The 14,233-nt window shown below is 40.7% G+C and overlaps 1 protein-coding gene across 1 annotated transcript in view; it reads left to right on the top strand.

Moving 5' to 3' along the window:
* LOC145394067 (pre-mRNA-splicing regulator WTAP-like) overlaps positions 1-10,639 on the top strand; it is a 156,438-nt gene extending 145,799 nt beyond the window's left edge. Inside the window, exon 6 of the mRNA XM_080268035.1 lies at positions 10,104-10,639. Within this exon, the coding sequence (XP_080124161.1) occupies positions 10,104-10,639 (536 nt within the window). The remainder of the gene's footprint in view (positions 1-10,103) is intronic.
* Positions 10,640-14,233: the final 3,594 nt, after the last annotated feature.

Here is a 14,233-nt window from a genome sequence, read left to right on the forward strand (position 1 = left end):
ATAAGTATATTTATAGAATGACAGGAAATCGTCCATGTTTTGATGGTGAATTGACTTCGTGGTGAATTGTCTTGGAACCGTGTGTTTGGGGTGAGTCAGCTGTTCTTACAATAAAGAAGGCAGAACGTAGCATTCGGGAGGCAGTGAGGGCTAGTGCACCAGACTGTGCTGAAGTGTCTCCACCTACTCATGTGAACTGGCTCGGAACTGTATGTTTGGGGTGATTGAGTCAACTGTTTGGACAATAAAGAAGGCACAATGTAGCATATGGGAGGAGTGAGGGCTTGTGCACCAGACTGTTGAAGTGTCTCCACCTACGCCTGTGCTTGTCAGGTTTCAGTGTTAAATTTCTTACATTTTTGTTGTTTTTCATACTTTATGCTAGTTTATAAGGTGTATGTAGTGCATAAACAGTATTATTCAGATGTAATATACTTAGTAGACATGCATAATTATGTGCATACAAGGGTAGAACATATACGCGAATTTACCACATACGTGAAGGGTCTGGGAATGTAACCCTCACGGGAATTAAGGGCTTACCTGTATAAACTCACCTCTAAAACCTCATTCGCTGGTTCTTTTGCATTTATTTCAGTCTATTATGTCCCTTATTGGTGTGATTTGGGTCTTAAATAGGTGCTATGCATGTCCAGAAGGAGTTGTATAGGTGTTTTTCTGAGTTAGGGTCCATAAGTACAAGTCCAGGAGGCTGGGGCCCACTATCCGGACAGGACCGCTTTCCAGACGTGCCTACGGTCTAGTACATCGGATATTGGGGGTATTACTATATATATACAGTATATATATATATGTATATATATATATATATGTATATATATATATATATATATATATATATATGCTCCCTCTTCTCTTTCTTTCCTTCATTCTTTCCTCTTCCTTCTGCCTGTGGGTGACTCTACACTGAGTGACAAGCCAAATGGTTTCCTGTACACCAGGAAGCCATTTACTCTGCAGGGTGGTAACCATATAACCATATTTTGGCACATGGTGGTTTAGTGGGTAATTATGGCGTTCCAATCGGATTGAGCCGGTGAAGGTTTCTATCCAAGGGGTAGTTGGGGTTTATTGCTCACGTAATTGCCACTCAGGAATGAGTGAGGCTGGTCACTCTCATCTTAATTATCAGGACCAACTTGCCTAGCCCTGGGCTTCTACATTCCTCATGGGGCTACACAGGATTGGATAATGGATGGATGGATGGATCGATATATATATATATATATATACAGGTAACTCGCACGGAACACGTGGGTTTCGTTCCTGCCGTGCCGTGTTAGGTGCGAAATCGCGTATATTTAAACTACTCCGTATTTTGCTCCCTAGACCCCCCAAATGTGTTGTTTTGCTGTTATCTGTCACTGGTAATCACTAGAAAGCACTTTAAGTGGTTAGAAGGTTTATTTAATGTTATAACTCACAAATACAGTACTCCAGAGCAAAACTTCAACACACAAATACTGTACGTAAACACAAGGAAACATTCCGACTTCGATCATAGGTAATCATATAAATCAGGTTAACTGGTACCAGTGCTTTAACTTACAAGTACATACCAGAACAGTACATATTTAACTTAGAAATGCAGTACTGTGATATCGAATGATTTCAGTACATAATCTGTTAGGAATAGCTGGAAAAAAAAAAAAATGTTATGAATACATTTTCACCTTTTTGATATATGTTTATGGTAGTTTCGAGTTATTTTTTACGTTATCGTTGTGCCCATGCTTGGAAAAGGGAGCGAAAGAGTTGAATTTTCAGTCCTAAATGAGAAAACTGCACGTCCTCCAAGGCTAGACTCTGCCACGGGAGAATAAAGTGAAGGGTCAGTCCAATTAGCAATAAGGAAGTTGTGTCACAACTTCCAGCTCCCACACCACGAGAATGGCTAAAAATAGAATCGTAATGCAGTTTCAGAACTAACAATGTCTAATTATTACGAATACAGATACAAAGCAGAAATAAATACGTTTACAGACGGGGAAAACGTACTTCTTCCGTCATAACATGTTCATCTTTATCACTTTACCTTGTTATTTTCGCAATATATATTGCTGTCTCGTAAACAGGGTGGTTGAGTGTGTTTTGCAAGGGAGGAAAAAGGTTGTATTTTCTGTCTGGGTCAAGATAATGGGTGTAACTGTGTGTGGTTAGGCATGGCCACGAGCGAAAAAATCGTACATCCACTCCTCACGATAGCAAGTGGTGAACTGACAGATGATACGTAACATGAGAGGGTGAAGTCAAGGTCAGTCTCATGTCCCAGATTTTCGTTCACTTCCCGAAAGTTTTCACAGTTTTCTACAAGTTGCATTGCATCAAATGATCCAAACCATTACAGCAAATCTGAGCAAATAGGTAAAGATACCAAGACAAAAATGTATTTTTCTCTTATTATAAGTCTTTAACGAACAAACAAAAATGGCAATATTCCGATGCCGATCATGGGTAATCATATAAATCAGGTTAACTGGTTACAAGGCTTTATTTAATGCTTTAATTGCTTACTAGTACATACCAGAACAGTAAATATTTAACTTACAAATACAGTACTGTAGAAAAGCAGTACAGTAAGAGTTTAACGAACAAACAAAAAAGGCAATATTCCAACGCCGATCATGGGTAATCATATAATTCGGGTTAACTGGTTACAAGGCTTTATTTAATTATTTAGCTTTATTTAAGTGCTTACAAGTACAGTACATACGAGAACAGTAAATATTTAACTTACAAATACTGTACAGTACTGTGGAAAAAACGAACAAATAAAAAAGGCAATATTCTGACGCCTATCAGGTAAACTGGTTATAAGACTTTATTTCTTGCTTTAACGTTATTTAATAGTACTTTAAGTTGCACATAAACTTACCAGAACAGTACAGTACTGTAAATATTTAACTTACAAATACTGTGCTACTGTACTCGGGAATGTCTCACTCACTGAATAATTTCCCGCCTAGATCGTCACGTAATCAAAACAAACCGCGCGCTGCGGTGACGTTCGAGGATTTGATCTTTCAAAGGCCTCTCCTGCGTTAATTTGTAGTTTTCATAATGTTTTTTTAATCTTACGTTGTCTTACATGTATCCCAGCCCTTACCGCGTATAATTGCGAGCGCGTTCCGTGAGATCGTGTTCCGTGCGAGTTACCTGTATATATATATATATACTGTATATATATATAATGTGTGTGTGTGTGTGTGTGTATATGTGTATATGTACAGTACCCTCGCGTCCAACACAGTAATATTGTCATGCACAGGTCCCGTGTTTGACCAAAAACTTATTGGACAAACAACAGAGCTTATGGGGAAAAATCAATTATGTCAGCAACCTGAGGAAAAGCCACCCTAAATACCTACCATGTACCTATACTTATATTGGTACTTCTGTAATTATAATAAATGTTACTGTACTATGAATGATAACTAACCTTTTAGGATAGTGCTGGTGGGCTTGCTGGGAATGGAAGGTGATATCCGAGGCTGTAGGTAGTCCTACTGGGTCTCTGGAGGATGGCTGCTGGCATCACTAGCGGGTAATGGCTGCTGCTCCTCCTCAACCTCCCTCATAAATCCTTTGAAATCACGCTCATAATCACTATCCTTGTCCACATCCATGGAAGGTCCTGCTTCTGCCTGTCCTAGCACTCTTCTCTCTTCCTCCTTTTGGTGGAAGAAGCTAGTGATGAGTGTCTAAGTCCTCTTGTTAACCCCTTAACCGCGGGGCGTCACTTTTGTGACGCTTGGGAGCAAGGGATCACACCGCGGGGCGTCACTTTTGTGATTCTGTGTTATTTTGAATTCACCAGGGCTTTCAAGTGGTGGCTTGTATCATCGATCAGTACTGCCAATGTCCAACACTAGTCAGCACTCCTAATCTCATCTGTACTCCCATCCATTGTTGACAATTTAGCCATTTCTCCTAGTTCTTGACTCCCCTCCCTACCCTCCCTCCATTACCCTCTCCTCTCGCCTGCCTGGCCGTGCTATGCTAAGTAAATCTTCCCTGGAATTTTTCACTGATTTCATCCATTGAAATAAGCCCTATGCCCTGTTCTTATACCAAATAATTTATACAAAGAAATAAGGTAAGTGATAGTGCCATACACCTGGAATTGGCTAATTATCACCTGACAACACCTCACGTGCACTCATTCGCTAATTTTCGCTGTTTATTTCCCCTTGAAATATGCCGTATAATCTATTTTCGTAATAAATATACATATAAGGAGGGAAGGGAGAAGCCTAAGTGATATTTACATTCACCTGGAACTACCTAATTTATAATGTATTGTCTAGATTTCCTGCCAATCATTTCACTGCTATATATTAGCTGCTGTCAAGAGGCTTACATTGGGAGTAATGCATTTCCCTAGGTAGGCCACCACCCCGGCCCACCCTTATCAGTTCACTCTCATCTTCTAATGTAAGGGTACGTCTGTTTGCTCCTCCTAACTTCAGACACTTTTCACCCCCATGCAAAGGGCCCTGTGACCTTTACCCCCTACTAAACCTCGTGTGGAAAGAGGTAAAGGGCTGACAATTGATAAAAGAGTGACTACGATCTTTCTATTGAGTAAAACAGTGCAAGTGGAATTGTAAATAATGTGTAAACAGCAAGTGAAAGTAATGAATGTAAATATACGTGAACAGTGGAAAATAGTTTTATAAGTTACTCCAAGTGACAGTGCATAACACAGTGTAAATAAAATAGAAATGTAAATAACGTAAATAAAATAAGAGAACGTAAATAGAAATGTAAATGAGTAGTATTATAAGAATACGAGTATATACCCTAGGAGTAATGAAAGTGAAAGTTTCACTCTAGCATGTATGAATACTATGAGTTATGAGAGTGAAGGTGAAAGTGACATTCACTCTCAGTGCTAGTATACAGGACGAGAAAGTGAATGCTACGTATTTTAATGAAAGAAAATGAATCCCTGCAGTGACAATAAACTAATACTACTGAAGGAAACTTATGGATGAAGACTGTAGATATATATAAGTGTTATATAGTACAGTAATAGAAATATAAAGTGTGAGGGGTTTTATGAATAATAAATGACAGAATACCAACAGCGAACTAGCGCAAGTGGGAAGGTCATACGCGCTCGTAATTTTCATTGCTTTCACAGTGGGCTTTTTTTGGAGTATGGATCCTAAACTACTTGATAATCATAGAGTAGTGTTTATAGTGTTAATATCTGGCTGTGGTAATCATATTACGGGTTGTCGGGAAGTGTAAAGTGGAGACTTCGTTACCTAACTTCAGAGGTCTCCACAAGTCCTACAGTAATCGACAAAGGCTCAACAAATATCCCAGGAGAAAGCTGAAGGTATGTGCCATATGCATATGTAATTTTAATGTTCTAGGATTAATAACTGATTTTTGGCAAATATTTTTTGAGAGTCTGTCGGAGCCCGAATAACCCCGCGGGACACGCAAAACATTGGGAAACATTCCCTTGGTGTAAGGGTTAATGTGTCTCCTGTACCGATCAGCATAGTAACGCACACTGTTTTCCACGGTATGTATCACCTCCTGGCGTCGGACTTCATTAGGATCCCTGTTCATGGCCTCCTTAAGAATTTCAACAGCATGAATGATCTCGTTAACATCCTGCATCTTTAGGGGGGGAGCTGGAGGTGCGTTGGAGTCTGCAGCAGCCATTCTCACCTCCTCTACCTTCGCCTCGTCAATTGCAGCAACTTGACGAACAGCTTCGTCCAAGATGGTCTCCTCTCAGCGTTGCACAAGGTCTGTTAAATCCTCCTCTGCAACCTCCTCACAGCCGGGGACCCTCTGAAGTTCTGCCAAGGTTGCCTGCCTGCTGTCCTCAGGGCACTGAAGTGAATCTTGTTGGTGAGAAGTGGTGAAGTACGGAGTTAGCTTGCGGCAGGCATGGTTGATTGTTGCCACATTAACACTATCCCAGGCAGCCACCATATTGTCAACACAATTTTGCATGTACTTTTTCCAAAACTGTACAACAGTCATAGCAGCAGGGTTACTTGGAGTAGTTGACATCATGGCAGGATGGGGGTATTCCTGAGGTGGTGATGCTGGCAGTGGTGTGGCAGCGATTGTTCCTGGTACAGGTGAGTCAAGATCAGGAGAGGATGAGCGAGATGATGCTGGTGAACCCAATTCTGCCTCCATCTTTTTTTTTTTTTTTTTTTTTTTTTTTTTTTAAATGCAAGGAAGAAGGAACCAAAGGCCATGAGCCCGCAGTAACAGTTCCCTCCAAGAGAAAAACAAAATACAATAGAGAGCCAAATTCAAGATCCAATCATTTTGAGATGCCTGGACACACTGCGTTTGAAAGACTGGAGATCATAGGCAGCAGGAAATACAGATAGAAGGAGACAGTTCCAGAGCTGACCTGTTTCTGTTACTCTCTGAAGATGTCGGCTTAGTCTCTGGTTGTAAAACATCTTGAAGTTACTTATGACCTCCTGGTCAAGAGGCTGCATAATTGAGGTGGTGTTGGCTGGTAAAAACTCCACCTTCACTGCTGGGTCTACGTTAGCCAAGATCTGAGGATGTCCACAGGCGTTATCTGCTAACAGAAGGATTTTCTCAGGAAGTTTCAGAGCTCTCATCTTGCGTTTTGCATCAGGGATGAAGTGTTTCTTAAACCATTCCATACAGGATACTGCCGTCATCCAACCTGAGTCATTTTTATGCCAGATAACATTCAGATCTGCCATAGTGCGGTTGTAGAAGCACCTGGGGTGTGCCACCATGCTTATCAAAAACAGTCTTATTTTATGAGACACGGAGGCATTGACAGTTAGAAGTAGAGATACACAGGACTTGTCGACCTTCCTGCCTCGTCCCTGGCGGCTGGTTTTCATGATGTAAGTGTTGTTAGGCATCTTCTTCCATTGTAGTCCCGTCTCGTCCATATTGTACACTTGATGTGCTGTGTACCCTTTCTTCTCTATGATGTTCTTCAGTAGAGCTGGGAATTCTGAGGCAGCAATGTGGTCTGCTGAAGCAGTTTCTCCATGCAACTTGGCCCGCCGTATCTCCTTCCTCTTAAAAAATGATGCAAACCACCCTGCAGAGTCACGGAATGAGTCAGTCTGTGACCCAGTCCTCCTCACAGCCACTCTATAGAACTTCTTCGCCATCTCCCTGATGTTCAAAGAATCTACAGGAACACCCTCTGCCTCCTTCCTCCGTACGTACATACTGAGGCACCGCTCCATTATAATGATTGCTGGGTCAGTAGGCCTGCACCTGGAGTCAAGTGGCCCGCCTCCGTAAGCCTTCACTGCCGCCAGGATCTTGTCTTGGTTTTTTTTATTATAGTCCTCACGCTGGCTTCATTCATGTCGTAGGCCTTGGCGATGTCCGCATTCCTCTCCCCTTTCTTCTTCCTCTCGATAATTTCTAGCTTGGTGGCCTGAGGGAGGTGCCGCCTCTTCTTGGGGTTCACAGAAGGCTTCCTAGGCATCGTGAGCAGAGTAAAATGCAGTACCAAGGGCAGAAAATGCTGCGAGAAAAAAGCACCGTCCAGTGCGAATTATGAGTGGCACTGTGACGGGAGAAATTTAAACAAAACATCACGTGACAGCAGAAGCGTTTTTAATTGGGTGGCATCACGATCACCTTACAATAGCGGGTGGGGAAGGCTACTTGATCAGAAGTTTTCATTGGCTATCATCATCATGGGAATGTCCAGTATGACCGTGTTGGACTGGGGATGATCGTGCTAGAGGCGAACTCTGCAGATTTTGCCCACTTCTCGGAGCTCCGTCCATGTTATGCTAACACACTCGTGTTGCAGTAATTAAATCGTATTAAATCATACTAATTATTTGCCCTCCGTGCTGGACGCGAATCGTCCTGGACAAACGTGTGTTGGACGCGAGGGTACTGTACGTATATATATATATATATATATATAGATAGATAGATAGATATATATATATATATTTATATATGTGTGTGTGTATATGTATGTGTGTGTGTGTATGTATGTATGTATGTATGTATGTATATTTGATGAGGTGGTGAGGTGCAGGAAAGAATAAGGGATGGAAGGAGGGTAGATATCACATGTAGATATCATGGTTATGATTATTACTAATACAGTCTTTATTGTAATAGTGATGTCCCATTGTAAATCATTTTTTAGATGCAAAGGGTTTTCTCCACTTACCAGTAGAGACTCTGTATGTTAAAAAAATGTTTGCCTCTCTTTTTATCAGTAACAAAATATTCAGCGATGTGCTGATACCATGATGTTGACTGATACTGATACTGATACACTGTTACTGACCAGTGGCTGATACTGAATGTTTTTTAAGATTTCTTGAAAGATTTCCCTTCTTTTTCTCCACAGGACATTAATTTTGTGCATTCTTTGCAGACCAGTTTTGACTTATCATTTTCATTTATGTCAAAGCACTTCCAGACGAGTGAGGATTTAATTCTACTTCTTTGACCAGAAGCCATGATAAGAAAGGACTAACAGCACTTTAGGGCTGGTGCAGTCAACCTAACATGAAGAGTACTTGTGCAGCAGGGTTGCCAGATTAGCCTGATGGAAAGTAGCACCAGTGGTCGCTAAAAGTAGCAGAGCTACAACTAAGATACCCTGTGTGCAGTCAAAACTGAGATCCTAGTGTATTATATTACCTATTTGGTATTACTAAATAACTGGAGGGGCACTCAGTGGAGCGCATCTCTCCAACAAGGGCAACGTAATTTCCAAACCACTCTTCACAATGGGTTAGGTTTTCTCATCATTGATTAGGGTTTCACAGAGAAATGTTTTCCGGATCCAGAATATGTAATACTATCTGGATCAGTCCCAAAAGTTAATCGATTGTTCCTTGGGACATGGGCTATCTACCCACCAAATTTGGTCCAAATCTCTCTCTCTGTTTTAGAGTAATCCTGCTAACAGACAAACAAGCAAATGGGTGAAAACATACTCTCCATGTCGGAGAGAATAATACTATACTGTTTAACTTATTATTATATTATCAATTAATACTACTGTATTTTTGGATAGGAGTACGGTATAATTATATATCATAAGATATTGGAGTATCAGCCATATTTTCACCAATACTGACACTGTAATAAAAAAATGACTGATACTACCGATACTGATATTGGCACATCTTTAGTGATATTATATCACTTTAATTCCCTGTGTGGCATGCATGGTTAAAGTCTTGCAGTTTACATTCATTCATTCATTCATTCATCATCCAGTCCAATGTTGCCCCATGAGGAGTGCAGGAGCCTGGGGCTAGGCAAGTTGGTCCTGACATTTAAGATGAGAGTGACCAGCCTCACTCATCCCTGAGTGGCATTACATGAGCAATTAACCCCAACCACCCTTTCGATATAAACCCGCACCAGCTCAGTCTGATTGGTGCGCCTTAGTTACCCACTAAACCACCAGGTACCATTGTTTGGTTATATGGTACTATCGAACATAGTAAATGGTTTCCTGGTGTACAGGAAACCATTTGGCTTGTCACACAGAGTAAAGTCACCTGTAGACAGAAGGAAAAAGAATGAATGTAGGAATGAAAGCCCAAAGAGGAAGGAAGGAAAGAAGAGAGGAAAGGGCAGGCACCTGAGAGCAGCACTATGAGTGAGTGGATGGTGAGCATCCTCATCTACCACTAGAAATCTTGCAGTTTACTCCAGTAGTATTTGTTTTCTCATTGTTTTCTTTCCCACACCATCAGTACTATGAGAAATATTTGATGGAGGTGAAAATGAGTGCTGTCCTTCTCTCTTTATTGTTGGATAAACACTAGCAAATATGTGGAAGTCATGCAGTCATGAGGGAAGGGATCCTTCATGTGTCTGGAGAGCAGGTGTTAGGTAGACAGTTCAAATTATGCTTTGACATCAGAGAGTAATGTCACAGTCACTAGATCATTACTCTTAGAAAGAATATTGCAGTTTTGGGGTTAAAATATTTTTACATTATAGCATATGATTTTTTGCTTCATGTTATTAATAAACAGGATCTTAGCTGACTGGTGATATCATTATTGTGATAATTTGCCACTAATTTACATGATATTTTTCAGAACTAGATGAGTTCTTGCTGGAGATGGATGAAGACACAGAAGGTATGCAGGGAACTATTTACTACCTCCAACAGCAGCTGCGCCAAGCCAAGGAACGCATCACCCAGCTGACCTCCCAGGTGGCACAGGCTCACACACCAGACACCCAGTCTACTGATGGCAATAGTGCACAAGTAGTTACTGAAGGACCCAGTGAACTAAATAACGAAGGAGAAAGGACAGAAGAAAGAACATTATTACCTCAGCCAAATGGGGATGCCCCTCATGATATGGCTCAGACAAACAGTGTATCCTGGGATATGGACGAAACCATCACACCTCCACTCACCAATGGCCGCAAACGGACGCAGAGTGAAATTGATGAGGGGTCAGAGTTGCTGGAGGGGTGTCAGGACACAGGGGTAGAGAGTGTAAGTGAGGTTGAGGGAGTGCAGCCTTGCAAACGGACCAGAATGGAGGGTGAAGAGGAGGCGGCTGGAAGCAGGGAGGACGGCACAGCTCCCGTGGTGGAAAATGGGGTAATGGAGACAGAATAGTGGCCACAGGGACACATAGAGAGGAGGCAGCTCCCAGCCGGGTATTACTTACATCCTGTGGTAAGTCTCGGGAGGGAGGTTTGCTCTACTCTCATCTTCCCCGGGTCTGTACACTTCCACATTAACTGTCCAAATTTTGTATAGATTATTTCTGTCACATTTGTATAGAGCTCTATCCATAAAGGTTTTATTGAATAATGGTAACACTTCCTGCTTAATGAGGTTGGAGAATCTGCTAATCTGGTTGTCCATTGCTTCATGAAAGTTCCCAGTCTCCACGGTCAGCTCACACACGCACTCCAGACAATAATGCAGACTCAGCTGGCAGCTAGAAGTTACCCATTTACCTGTATCCCTCTAGTACTCATTGTTACCATGGTACTAAAGTTGATGTGTGAATGGATTTTCAGTTTCCTGTTGTAATTTGTGTTTTATTTATTTTTCAAAGACTTCAGCTGTGTTTCTGATATACCTCTTGGTTGCTCATGTACAGATTTAATGATGGCCGAATTTAGTGTGTCAGTTTTTTTTGTAATTATGTGTAGTATATGGACTACAGAACAAGTTACTGTTTTTGTAATAATTATTATTAAGTTTGGTAACTGTTTTACATGCCAGAGTTTTGATGTTTCAGCCTTATTATGAATACAGTGGGAATCAGGTAAATCATGTTGACTAGCTGTTAGAGCATTACCAGGTAATGTGATAGTTTAAAGTCTTCAGTGAGATATTGATAGGAAGAGTTCAGTGTAAATATCAGACCTGAACATCAAAACAATGTGTTCCCACCACCAGTGTTGCAGAGGACAAGCTGACATAAGGCACCATCACCAGTCTTGGTCAACTAGCAGGTGTACATTTTTTTTTTTCTTAACTTTAGCATTTCTATTTTATTTATGTCATTGAAAGCAGTCTTGACTGGGTTTTACTCATGTGGTTCTAAGTTGTAATGTGTGAAAACTTTTAAACAGTACATTATTCCAAGAAATTCAGTCTCGTTAAGTATCGAGTTGCTGCTTTTATTTTTATAAATTATATATATATGTGTGTGAGATATATATGTAAAGAAATTCTGTACTCTTAAGAGAGATTAATGTATATATATGTGAAATTACCAGTAGATAGATGTTCTTGAGATGTAAATTATCTCACTGTAGTTCTCTTTCTACTTGGTTATAGACTGGACTGTCAGAGTCTAATTTGCTCTTCATCAACACAAGGGTTATGTTCAACAAATGCCTGTAGACACTGGAACTAATGTATAACCTAAAGAAGAATGATATTAAGTTTAATTTTTCTGTGACAAGTCTTTATAACATGTTAACTGATACAGTACTGTAAGAGTAACATGGAAATATAACAGCGCATTACGGAACTCATATTGATGGTGTGAAGTTGAAGTTGGAACAAAACTTTACTGTTGTAGAGACATATCACACAGATCAACAAAACACTCAATTGCGCTGTATCTTATGAACCATGGATATTATTTGTTGCTGTTGCAGTTAACTCTGTTCCATGTGTCAGTTGTATATTTTACTATAGCACATAATTATATTCTTTATCACAGTTTTCAGGAAACTTATATTGTGACCTTGATTAAGTTACAGTGGCTGTGAGGCAAATCTGTGCAAGTCTACCGTAAAGCTTTTGCAAAACTTTGTTAACACAACAGTATAAAATACTAATTTTCCATGAGGTATAATGTACTCGAATGCCAAGTTACTTTCCGTACATCACTTAACAAAAACTCAAGAACTGTGACTAGGGCAATATGGTGTACATCACTTGAGTAGAGCAGAGAAATATATTTTCTGTGCTATAATTGGTGTGAATGGCTGATTGACAACTTGAAGTAGATCATGTGAAGGCATCTAGAGCTTTTTTTCTTCCACTTCTTACTCGTCTCTCCCCTCCCTCTAAACATTTGCCCTGACTGTACCTTGGTAGATATTCTGTGTCTATAGTCAAATGCCATAATCCCATAAGGAGTGGCCGTTTGTCTTTGAGATAGTGGTTTTATGGGGAGGGACACTAACCCTCTGCCATCCCACTTGTTGACACACAGGGAACACGTGCAGGTTGGTTATATGGTTACCACCAACATTGTAAATGGTGTCCTTGCTCAAAGGAAACCATTAGGCTTGTCACTCAATGTGAAACCACCTGAAAAGGAAAGACCAGTTATGAAAAGTGAAGGAAAAATGGGGAAAAATAGGAAGGGAGAGAGCAGACACAGAAGAAGAGTGATAAAGGTGACTGAAGAAGTGGGCAACACTACATCAAGTGAATGGATGATGGTCACCACCTCCTACCACCTTGGTAGATATTGACCTAAAGTAATTGGCATACCAGTCATTTAAAAAACAACATGTTGTTTCATCTCACCATGCTAAAAACGTTGTGATGTAACTAAAATAGTCCCCCCTTCCCCTCCAAACATCTGACAAAAATGTAGAATGTAACTTCATTTTGACTAAACTGAGAGATATTGGTATTAATTTATACAGTATTGAATATGTAGAATCTATACTTCAACATGATCTCTTTGATATCAGAGGAGTGAAACTGGTCATTGATGAAGTTAGAATACTGTATGTGTATGTGTATATATATATATATTATATATATCCATCCATCCATCCATCCATGCATCATCCGTTCCTATGTCTCCCCATGAGGAGCGTAGGAACCTGGGGCTAGGCAGGTTGGTCCTGACATTTAAGATGAGATTGACCAGCCTCACTCATCCCTGAGTGGCATTATGTGAGCAGTAAACCCCAACCACCCCTTGGATATAAATCTGCACTGGCTTAATCCAATTGGAGCACCTTTATTACCCACTAAACCACCAGGCACCATAATTTGGTTGTATAGTTACCACCCAGTGTAGTAAATGGTTTCCTGGTGTTCAGGTAACCATTTGGCTTGTCGCTCAGTGTGGAGTCACCCACGGGCAGAAGGAAGAGGAAAGAATGATGGAAAGAAAGACAGAAGAGAGAGTGTAAAGTCACCCATAGGCAGAAGGATGAGGAAAGAATGAAGGAAAGACAGAAGAGGATGGTAGGAAAGAAGGATGGAGGAGAGAAAAAGGCAGACACCTGAGAGAAGCACTGCATCGAGTGAGTGAATGGTGAACCCCCCCACCTACCACAATATGACGCTGAGTGCACTGCTGCTCGTCTGATATATATACATACATATATAATCGAAGAACAATGTTAAGATGAAAATGCAAAATAAGCCCTTAAGGAGGATTTGCAATGAAGTCTATGCAAACAAGAATACAAACCAAAGAGGCCATACCTCCCTTCCCTTTCCCCTCACTTACCCCACTACGTGAGATGAGTTGCCCTTGTAAGGCCAGACACAGTGAATAGAGAAAGTACATTGGAAGGTAAGCAGCTGTTATGTATAGACTTCCAATTTCATCATGCACACAGTGCTCACACAATGTTTTTGCCTTTCCATATACAATAGATTTCAGTTTTCTGTTAGTAATCCAGCATTAGGCATGTGAAAAGGTGATTGATAAAATTAATACTTCCAGCCAAGCACCTTGGTGGAGGATCTTTTTTTCCATTCACGTACAGA

The sequence above is a fragment of the Coenobita brevimanus genome, chromosome 26, assembly GCF_032717465.1.
Source record: "Coenobita brevimanus isolate Jiangsu-jjx chromosome 26, ASM3271746v2, whole genome shotgun sequence".
Classification (NCBI taxonomy): domain Eukaryota; kingdom Metazoa; phylum Arthropoda; class Malacostraca; order Decapoda; family Coenobitidae; genus Coenobita; species Coenobita brevimanus.